This window comes from Odontesthes bonariensis, chromosome 24 (assembly GCF_027942865.1).
Source record: "Odontesthes bonariensis isolate fOdoBon6 chromosome 24, fOdoBon6.hap1, whole genome shotgun sequence".
Lineage (NCBI taxonomy): Eukaryota > Metazoa > Chordata > Actinopteri > Atheriniformes > Atherinopsidae > Odontesthes > Odontesthes bonariensis.
The window spans coordinates 4,602,271-4,613,127 of record NC_134529.1 but is presented as its reverse complement, the minus strand read 5'-3'; the positions used below and the strand labels follow the sequence as shown (position 1 = coordinate 4,613,127).

Sequence of the window (10,857 nt, the reverse complement as noted above, 5' to 3'; positions counted from 1 at the left end):
TTATGTCATAAAACTTTAGAACTGAGAGAGCCTGCACTTTCCTCACTGTTGTTTGACAGATTGTTGATTTTCTTGCTCATATGCAACAAAAAGTTTGCTTTTTTTCCTTTTAATTGCCCTGAAAGAATTTCACTTCTGACAAGGACGCAGCTGTTCTGTGTGTATTTGTTCTTCAGGGATTCTGCTGCAGCTTGTGTTCCTCAGGCTGATGAAGAAGAGATGTTTTGATTCTGATGTTCATGCGTGATGCACCCCTGCTGGTTCGTCCATTTGGCTGTAAATGAAGGAAGATATAAAGAGGATTAAGCACAGGGTGAGTCTCTGTTCTTCTGCCTCTCCAGTGTTCGTGTGATGATGACAGGCGGCAGCATAATCTGCCTCGGCTCTGCTCATGAACACTGCATGCTCAGGTTTCAGGCCTCTTGGTATTCCCTGCGTCACTCTGCACTGCAGCAGAGCGCTGGAGTGGATCTAACCGGGCGTCCTCTGAACACTGCAGAGGGTAACGCTGGCCGGAAAGCTTCCACTCAGGTCCGGAGGCGGCGAGGAAGGTCGACCAGGCAGTTTCTGGACATCTTGCTTCCGGGAATAGGTTTTGAATTTGAAATGATGTCCATGATGATCACACTGATGGGACAGAGGAAGAGCTCCATTAATCCAGGCTGTTTTACCCGCTGTGTGGATTTAAAATAACTCTAACTCTCTCCCGCTCAGAGACTAAAAACACAAAATTTACTCGAGTTTTCTCAGTGAAGACCTTCATTAAAGCTCCTCATCCTCAGTCTGGCATCAGATGGCTCAAAGCTGACGGCTGATTGCTGCACCTGAAACTTGTGTTCTCCAGATTTCTCTGCGTCATCCTCAGAGGAACCAGCGTCTCAGGTGTGATTTACAGCCACTAGATGGCAGCAGTGGACCGGTGGTGGAGCACTTAAAGCTGCAGTCTGCAGGATTTGTTGTTGTCATACGTAAAGTCCTACTTTTTGGCATTTTAAGAGTTTACATGATCTATCAGAACGCTTGAAGTTGGTGACCTCCGTAGTCGCAAAATGCAAGAAATGCTTATTTTTTAACCGAAAAATAAAAAGTTATTCAACTTCCTGTCCCGCCCCATCAAAACACACGAGAACTCCTGCACGTCTACGTGCACGCCAGATGCGCGTACACGACTCCTCATTCATCAACTCACCTGTCATTTGCGATCATGGAAGACACAGTAAGTAGACTAGCCCGTAATGAAGTTCAATAGTCCAGATAAATAAGCGTGGGGACGAGCCTACCTTGTATCGCGCGTGCACAATCGGTGATTGACAGGCAGCAGAGCCCAGCTCGTAACCTGATTGGTTACCTTTTACCGGTCCGGTCTGCAATTTTGTAAACAAACCTGCTGGCTTTGGAGGGACCTAGCGGGACATATAGGGGACCTAGAGAACTCATTTTTTTTGTATTGGGGTATTTAATGTACTACTTTCAGAATCCCCGGACAGTTCCAGGCATTATGCTTGAAAAAGAGTTGCAGACTGCAGCTTTAAACCATTGTTTGTGCTGCGTGAGGATTTCCTGAAGATTTTAACCCCCCAAAAGCATAAAACATCCCTACACAAGCACAATGCTCATGACAGAGTTTTGTATCATTTGTCTCAACTCTGCTCATAAACGTAGTTTAAAATGGCCAAATGATTCCTCTCTGTCATTAAATTGAAGTGACAGAGGCACAGGAACTGATTTTCGGGGCCGTCCAGGCGTGATGACGCCACAGCAGGGGAAGCCGAACACTATCAGAATGTATTGCTCAGTTGTTTATGCAGAAAGTCAATATATTTCAGCCTCTTAGAGAGGAAATTGTGACCTTGAGAAGCTTTAAGTGCACTTTACTCAGAATAAAGAGTGTTGATAGTTGATGGGATCTAAGCTTGAGAAACTTATATGAGAAGCTTAATTGAACCATTTTACTTTTTACTGAATTCTGCCACTCTGTTTTGGCCTCAGCGAGGATCAGTGAGCAGAAGTTGTTCTGTTTCAGTCACAAGTCGTGCAGGATGAGGTCTGGCGTCTTCCTGCTGAAATAACCACAGAGCTCCTGGGAAAAGACGCCACCTCGTTGGCAGCATCCGTCTCTCCAGAACTCCAACATCCACCTACATGTACATCGTTTCTCTTTGGCTCCAAAGACAATTACCTCAGTTTTGTTTTTGTTTAGCTGTAGAAAGTTGTGTACAGGGCCTCGGTCTCCTGGTGACATTGTAATGTATATCTGCGTGTCATCTGCATAGCTATGGTAGTTTATTATTATTTTTTTTTAATAATCTGTGCCAGTGGGATAATGTAGATGTTAAACAGAAGAGGTCCCAGGATGGAACCTTGGGGAACTCCCCATGTGATTCTTGTCTGCTCAGATGTACGTAAGTGTAAGTTACCTATTGACACAAAGTACTTCCTGTTCTCCAACTATGTTTTGAACCAATTTAGTACATGTAAATGTAATTTTGGGTGTGGAAGGAGTTGTGTAAATGTGAGGGAGACTTATGATCCATTTAAAACTCATCGCTCATCATTGAGTTCTGACTCCAGACAGCCCAGCAGGGGATATAATGTGAGTCCCTCCCCAGCCCTGTGCAACATGCTGTAATGCACAAGAATCAGGAAGCAGCAAAGAGACTGAATCTGTCTCACACACACACACACACACACATATCCTGTTAATCTACGGACACACAGCGAGGTGAACATCGTCCAATCAGGCTGCAGCACAGATGAGAAGTGGAGGATTATTTCCATAAATCTGCAGCCTGAAACACGGGCAGTGGAGCATAAGCAGATTATATAATCAGAAGCCAGGCTGTGGTGCAGAGTGAGCACAGGACTGTCACCTAAAGAGGAACGGCGGCTCGTCCTTTCCCTGCAGCTTCCTCACATTCAGCCTCACATGAACTGTGGGGGGTTCACTCTCTTCTTCAGGCTGAGTGTTGCTGCACTCTCAGTGCTTTGGCTGCTGACACTGAGGTGCTGTTTAATACTTCCCGTTCCTTCATTATTCAAACTCATTCATCTTCTTACCGAGTCGGCTGGTTAACCAGTCTACTGTTCAGCTTTTACCTCGAGCATATGCCAGGAAAAAATAACTTTTAATGCAAGAAAAAGTATTTCTGGAAATGGTGCCGGATTAAACAAACCTTCAAAGCACAATTTTATGTTACAAAAAGTAGAAAATTAAACATGAATATCTCTTTGAGAGGGACACAGAAACACATGAGTATCTGCTCTGAGCTCCTTTCTCCTCCAACACAGCCTGAAGCCTCTCAGACAGCCTTTTTTCACAGATGCAGCTAAAGAAACGGGAACAAATGATGTGTCTCTGTGACAGGCTGCTGGGAACAAAGTGCCTAAAGATCCAGTTTAAAACGGCTTCTTTGTTAAGTTGTCTGTTCTGTGTGGACACAACACTGGTTCATCCCTTGAGTTAGGAGCCTTTTTCCTGCCTGAATGATTGAAACATTTCTCTGAAAATGGTACAAGGACCTTGAGAACTATTCAAAGACCCCTTTAGATTACAGAAAGTCTCAGATGCTACATTTTTCAGGTTCAGATTTACAAAAAAGCTTTTCGATTTTCAAAGCTTACAAGTTGTTTTGCTCACTTTATTTTCTGTTTATTGTAAGAAGGACAAAGAGAAACCTGGATGTTCTTCTCCCAGTGGGACAAATGACAGAACACGGGCTTAAAAACATAGATTATTTAATAAAAGAACACATGCTGCTACAGTTGTTGATAAAAACAGCTGCTGTCAGACAGCTGGAGAGTAACAATAATAATAATTATTACGGGGATCACATTTAATCCTATTGATCTTTAAGAATACAAAACCATATCGAGTGTGTGCACAGACGAGGGAAGCGTGCACGGACCGAGGCCGTGTTCATCGGGCTCCGGTCGGCCCGGCCGCATTCAGAACCAAACTGAACAGCGTAACAGCGGCTGTGGCTTTGCTCGTTATTCTCATGTTTATGGAAGGCCGGCTCTCACTTTGTTCTCAGCAGCGAGGAAAAGGGAAACAAACACTCGAACACACAGCAAAGACACGTAAAAGATATTCGAATGGTTCGACACTGAGGCACTGGAGATTATTCTAATGTTACGCTCCTCTAAATTTGGCTTTTTCTGTTGAATGAACCCACATGTATTCATCTTGTCTTTGTTTTTACACGCTTCACCCTCTCGTTTGGTTATCTGTCGGCCTCCAAACAGAACTCCTATGATACGTTTCTGTAACCTTAAACTGTTACATGTGTGTCCTAAAAGTTGCCTCATGAAAAGCTGAGCTGGGTAACATACTACAGCACATTTTACAGCCACCACAGTGGATTTGGACAGATGCTCTGTTGAATAAGCTCAAAAGTTTGCCGTTTTGTTTTGTTCACTTCTTAACAAACACGCCTCATTCAAAATCAAAGATTACAATCAATAAACCAAGCCCAAATGTTTGAGAACACAGATTTAAGTCAAACTCTTAGAAAAACAAAGGAAAACATTCAGCGTAAGCTCATCCCGGTTGCTACGGGTCACCGTTTCAGGTTGATTTGCAGCATTTGTGGCTCCACACGGGCCTGCATGGGCACCAAGAAGAATCCCAGCCCTCCTTCCTTCCTTCGGTCGGTTTGCAACATGCACTCTGAGATATGTCGTTTCTTCAGTGAGAAAATGCATCGTTGCTTTGCTCTAAAAGCCAGCTTTGTGCTTCTTCTGTATGCTAACACACTTGAAGCCGTTAGAAAGTATCAACAGAAATATGAGCGCGTGCAGCTGGTTGGTTCCAGGTGTGTCGGGCTCTGCTGGTTGTGGGCAGCACCTTGAATCTGTGGTCGTGGCTCGGCCGGGTCAACACACACACAGAGAGCTGTGGAGTTTGGGTTTAGGTTGAGCCACAAACACCTTGTTCCTCCAACATTTAGAGTGAGGAAGACTTGGATTTGCTCTGTTTGGTAACACAGCGTGTGCATAGCTGATTGTTGAAGCAAAAAGCTACGGTGAAATGTTTTCAGTTGGCAACGAAACGCACGAAACACTCAAAGAAAAGTGAGAAAACAACCAGATGACTGACGTGACGTGAAGTTTTAAAGGTATTTAAAATCTGCTTTGCTTCTTTAAATGCAAGTTCAATTTAACTAATTGTTTTAAATGTGGGATTCTGCTTCCTCTGATTTATTCCTCGTCGCCTCCTGGAGTCACAAACAATTTAAAGCATCTTTAATATCCTCTCTTTTGTCCCCATCTGTCTGAAAACATCCATTTAGCAAAGGCAGCTGCATATGCTGAACTCACCACCAAGCAAGCATGTTGCATGTGTGTTTCATGATGATGTCACGAGGTAAAGAACAACAACGCTGGAGCTGCCTCAGAGGAACTTCCTTTGGTGTCAACTCTTCAGCTTAAATATGAGGTGATCTTCCTCAGTTAATCATTTTTAGTTCCAGATGAAAACTACAGAAATCAGCTGACCTGTTCTCAAACATCCTGAAGGTCGAATTTAAAAAACAACTGAAGACTGAACGAGGAGCCGCCTGTTCGTCGGTGCCTTGCTCAACCAATAACTTCCAATCCAGACCTTAAGTAACACAGAACTGAAGAGGTCACACACAAAACTGATGTTCAGATGCGTTCAGACATTTTAGTCTGACCAGAATCAATCAAATCGAAGCTCTGAGAGCCGGACTGAGAGCCGGACTGAGAGCCGGGAGTCTCTGTAATTCATCCATGCAAAGCTCCATCTTTGTGTCAAACCAGCTAAATTCCCCAAAAAGCTGCTCACGTTCACATATTTGAGGCGATGCATAAACTCGTGTAAACCATTTCCTGCGTGTTGATGTGAGCCCTTTATGTGGGCTTCTCCCGATTGGATCAGAATTAATCAGGAAAAAAAAGCCCAGAACTCATTACCTATAGAGTCACTAAGAGTCCCAGCCAGTAATCCTTATCTAGCATCTGAATCTGGAGGGAGGGATTTTAGGAGAGGTTAATTATCAGGCAGGTCCTTGTTGGTTCTGCATTTGTTTATTGGTAAAAACACAAAATGGTGACAGCCTGATTGTAAAGTATGGGTCTGGGGTCAGAGGCTAACTGTCTCACTTTTACGACGTAGACGTGTACAGTACACAGTGTGGATGTAAATGAGCCGAGTACAGTTTAATCTGCGGCTCCCATGTGGGATATTCTACCATTTGCACGTTATTTATTGGTTTCAGGCATCTGTATCCCAACAACAGAAATAATACTTCATATGCGCGAGGACAGATTTCAGGCTCCTTGGCTGCGATTCATCAAAGGCCAAAAACCCAGTGGGGTTAAACCTAAGTGGACACGCTGGACCATGTCTCACACATACGAGTGTGAAGGACTGAAAACGCACCTCAGCAAGGTGCTCGGAGAACTCCCTCCCTCCCTTCTGCTGTCCTTCAGATCAATAAATGAAGGGTATCAAACCATAAAAAGGCACTTATCTTCACATTAACATTGCAAACCTCAACTTTTACCGTGTAGTTACTCTAATTTAGTGACTAAATATGTGGAGATGTCCCGACCCAGCCTCACGGCTCGGCTGACGGACTGCTACGTCCCTTTTTGTTTGGCTTCTGTTGCTTCGGACAAACTTCCAGCTGTGACAGAAGCAGCCAAAACTAAGCTGCTTCACCGTGTTAGCATCCTGCTAACTGCTAACATCCTGCTAACTGCTAACATCATGGAGGATCAGAGCAGGATGCATCTTGTTTTTGAGTGTTTGCACATCAAACTATAAACAGCTAAATTCTCTGTGACTGAAGGTTGATTCTATCACATCTAATATTTCCTATTTCACTGGTGGAACGAAACATTTTGGAAAAATCTGCAGGATGACGAACAGATGATGATGGAATAAAAGTCTCATTTTTTCTTTAAACTACTCGACGGTTCAGCTAAAAAGCCAGAAGAGACCCTTTTTTCTCCATGATGTGTTTGTTTCTGATGTTCAGGGTGCTTTGAGGGAAGCAGAGCTGCTGAGGAGGAGGAGGAGGAGGAGGAGGAGGAGGAGGGATGCTGCTGCAGAGCTGTCCTCATCCTTCTGTCTTCTGCAGTGATTCCTCTTTCTCTTTGCATCACTCCCCCGCTTCTCTCCGTTGACTGCATCGTTCATTTTTCCCCGCGCACTCCATCGAACGGGCTCTTTTTATTCCGAACTCGTCCGCAGCGATCGATGCGATCTGCAGGTGAAAGTCTGCCGAGTCGCCATGTTTAAAAGGCCGTTGTGTTTTGGGTGGGTTTGCACAGCGGTGAGTGATGAATCACTTTGATTATTTGCAGAGCATTACGAGCAATAATTAGAATTTCTTGTGCATGGGTGAACATTATTCTCTCTGTAACTCCTGGACACAGAAGTGTGAAGTTAGCCCCAGACTAATCACTCCTCCTAAAGTCTTAATGGGACAGTTGTGCTGCTATGACGACGCGTCACATGGTCAGATGTCCATGGCTTTCTATATGTTTGTGATCTTGCTGTGGCTTTTCCAACATGGCGACTTGTCTCTTTCTTGGGTTTTCACCTTTCTCTTTTCTTCGGCCCTTCGCAGGCGCTGTAATAACTCTCGGTCACTTCTCGGTGAAGCTGATTCACTTCTACGCCTGCTTTCTGACGGAAGAAGAGTTTCAGCTACAACAAAAAAAAAATGAAGGAAAGGGAAACCATCTCCGGTCATGTTTGATGATGAGCTCATTGTCAACACTGTCAGCTACTGTAAAGTTTCTGGGACACATCCCCCCATCTGTAAGGATAACCCCACCGTGCAGCTGCAGCTGTGGCGTCCCCTCTCACACCCACGCTGGTGGCAGGGAGAGGCTGCTGGATCCGGGCGGGTGGAGGGAATCAGATGCGGATCTGGTAACCGTCGCTGAGCGTGCTGAGCTCTGGAGGTTTCCTCTCCACTGAGGCGGGCCTGAAAGAGAGCAGATTATCACGCTGAGCTCTGATGCTGATGCATACTGAAGCTTCTTTCACTCTGACACACGTATGTTGGGCAGTGCAGCTAAACAACAACAAACTGTCTGCAAACTGCAGCCGGCCTCTGATGCTGCTCAGCTCCAGGAGGGCTGCAGTCCCAGGTACGTTGTCCAACTCACAGATCAGAAAACATCCAATAATTGTGAATTAATGCAATATAATTAATGACTGGAAGTCCTCCAGACTCACATATAGGCATACAAGCTAATATTACAGGAAATATTGACATCTAAAACAGATATTACTTAGTTTTTTGGTCATTTTACATGTCAAATTGTTGTTTCCTAGATAAAGTATGAATGTTATGAGGTCATCAGAGCCGTTTATTTACTCCAGATTTTCCCAGCAAACCTTATAAAGGAAAGACATGATGGGAAGATATTAAAGGACACAAAATAAAAGGTCACATCACAGAAGGAGCTCTTCTAATGTCATGTCCTCCTTTCTGTCTCCCTTCTTTATCAGTTCTTCTCAGAAAGAAGCTCTCCAGCTGTCTGCCACATCGAGGAGAAGTGTTACTTCTCATCTTATCTGGAGAGCTGACAGCCTTTTTATTCCTTCACCTCTTTTTTCTGCTCCTTCCTTCTGCTCGTGCCAGGCCTCTTCTTCCTATCTGCGTCTCTCCACCTCTCCCTTTTTATCATCTCTTTACCTTATTCTATACATTTTCTTTATCATCTTTTATCGGACATTCTTTCTTACAGAAATGCACTTTATGAATCTATTTCAGCTCTCGGAGTTTGCCTCAGAGAAGCGAAGCATCTGCTCTGAAGCGCTCTCAGCAGATTATCACACCATCTCTGCCCAAGTCATCGGTCTGAAGTGGAAACATATTGTTAAGAGCTCTGTTGATAACCCTAATAGCTGTTTAAATATCACATTGAAGTGGTGTAATGTCCTGTTCTGTTGGCTGCAGCAGGACTGATTAAACTACTGAGTTTAATGGAACCCTGAAGGAGAAAAACTAAGTAGATTCACACAGTTTCACATTATTACTTTAGATCTGGATTCTGTGCATCTGCAGCTCCTGAACTGGGATAAAGTTCAACTAAACATCATAAAAATATGCACCTCTGCTCTGCGTCACACAGGAGATTACGCACAGTTTATAGCTGCTGTCTTTATCTTTAACCTTTAACAGTCAAAGGAATTAACTTTAAGTGTCCCTTAAGGGCAGTTCAATCCATCCTGTCTCCCAAAACTATTCTAATAGTTCGAATCTGAGAAATAATGATGAAAATACAGTCTTTATGTCACTGTTAGAAGAAACTACGGAGGTAAAAGTGCTCTAAGGAAACAATTAGAGCTAATTAAAAGCAGAAAATGCAGGTGTACTCCAATGTAAAACAGCTGTTCATCCCATTTTAATGCAAGATCTGCAGAAATGTTAAGAAAGTAAATGTCTGTGAGAGTATTAAAGTTTGAGTTTTATAGGTAAACCACAATTATCCATCAAGTAATATGGTGACTGTTTGGTTCCATTCATTTTATAGAGATGATTCGACTTTAAACTTGGCTTTTGACACGATGTGAGATGTTGAATGTATAATTATTATTATTTTTTTAATTTATTTTAGTATTATTATTGTTTTAAATTATATAGCTGTTGTATGTCTTTTAATTTATTCTTGTATTTTTATTCTTGTAGGTTGTTGTAAAGTGCTTTATAAATTAAACTGAGGATGAAACACACACTTCAGACCCTCGCGTGTTTGAGCTTCGTGTTTTAAAGCTCCCCACACACCAAGTCAAATGTCACCTCCAGGGCAGTCGCTAATTCTGGTGCCGTGTGTGCGTGTGTGTGTGCGTGTGTGTGTGCGTCCGTGTGTGCGTGTGTGTGTGCGTCCGTGTGTGCGTGTGTGTGTCCGTGTGTGCGTGTGCGTCCGTGTGTGTGTGCGTGACTCTGCAGCGAGTCGGGCTGCAGCTGTTGTTCGAGTCAGATATGGTTACATCTCTCACACAGCTGACAGCACGCTACAACACCAACACACTCAGGGTGCTCTGTGTGCATGTGAGCGTGCACGAGTCAGTTTCCCTGCCAGCGCCTTGAAGTCAGCCTGTTTTGAAAGAGGATTCTAACCTTGAACACTTTCTTATCAGCTGCACAGACCCTCTGTTGAGTTAAAGGTTTTACATATCAGGACATAATTCAGAGAAGAATAAAAACATCTGGTCTTTGCAAGGTTTTTAGATGAGATGAATAAGAGCTCAGCACATGACAGACTACACTGTCATTATTTATTGAGACAAAACACATGCAGTCTGTTTAAAACTAAGTCCAGACCTGGTAAGTAGCAGCCAGGAGCTGCTCATCATCCCAGCAAGGTCACCCCAAGGTCAGCTACATCTCAGACTCTGCAGGCCTCAGTCAGCATGTTAAAGGTTAAAGGTCATGACAGCACAGTTAGAAACGGACTGAACAGGTATGGCTTGTGTGGAAGGGCTGCAGGAGAAAGCCTCTTCTCTCTAAAAAGAACATGGCAGCACAGCTTAGGTTTGCAAAGCTGCATCTGAACAAACCACAAGACTTCTGGAACAATGTCCTTTGGACAGACCAGACCAAAGTGGAGATGTTTGCTCATAATGCACAGCAGCACGTTTGGAGGAAACCAAACACAGCATATCAGCACAAACACCTCACACCAGCTGTCAAGCACGGTGGTGGAGGGCTGATGATCTGGGCTGGTTCTGCAGCCACAGGACCTGGGCACCTCGCAGCCACTGAGTCCACCATGAACTCCTCTGGATACCAAAGAGTGGGTCGAGATTCCTCATCAACCATGAGAGAGACTGAGAACGTCCCACAGGAAACCATTACTACACCTCACTGC

General features: G+C 44.0%; 1 protein-coding gene and 1 long non-coding RNA gene across 5 annotated transcripts in view; one reads left to right on the top strand and one right to left on the bottom strand.

Moving 5' to 3' along the window:
• Window positions 1–3,734: 3,734 nt before the first annotated feature.
• The window catches only part of vash2 (vasohibin 2), a 28,616-nt gene continuing 21,493 nt past the window's right edge, over window positions 3,735–10,857 (bottom strand). For 2 of the 3 annotated variants that reach the window (XM_075459225.1, XM_075459226.1), the window contains exon 10: window positions 3,735–7,961. In XM_075459225.1, coding sequence (XP_075315340.1) covers window positions 7,758–7,961 — 204 coding nt within the window. In that variant the 3' untranslated portion in view covers window positions 3,735–7,757. The remainder of the gene's footprint in view (window positions 7,962–10,857) is intronic. The other variant, XM_075459227.1, reaches the window with a different exon arrangement.
• Window positions 6,740–9,626, top strand: LOC142375255 (uncharacterized). 2 transcript variants are annotated; one of them, XR_012768910.1, is made up of 3 exons: window positions 6,740–7,301; window positions 7,599–8,127; window positions 8,517–9,626. It is a non-coding gene; the product is annotated as an uncharacterized LOC142375255 (long non-coding RNA). The 2 variants fall into 2 exon arrangements; XR_012768911.1 differs by having other exon boundaries at window positions 8,502–9,626.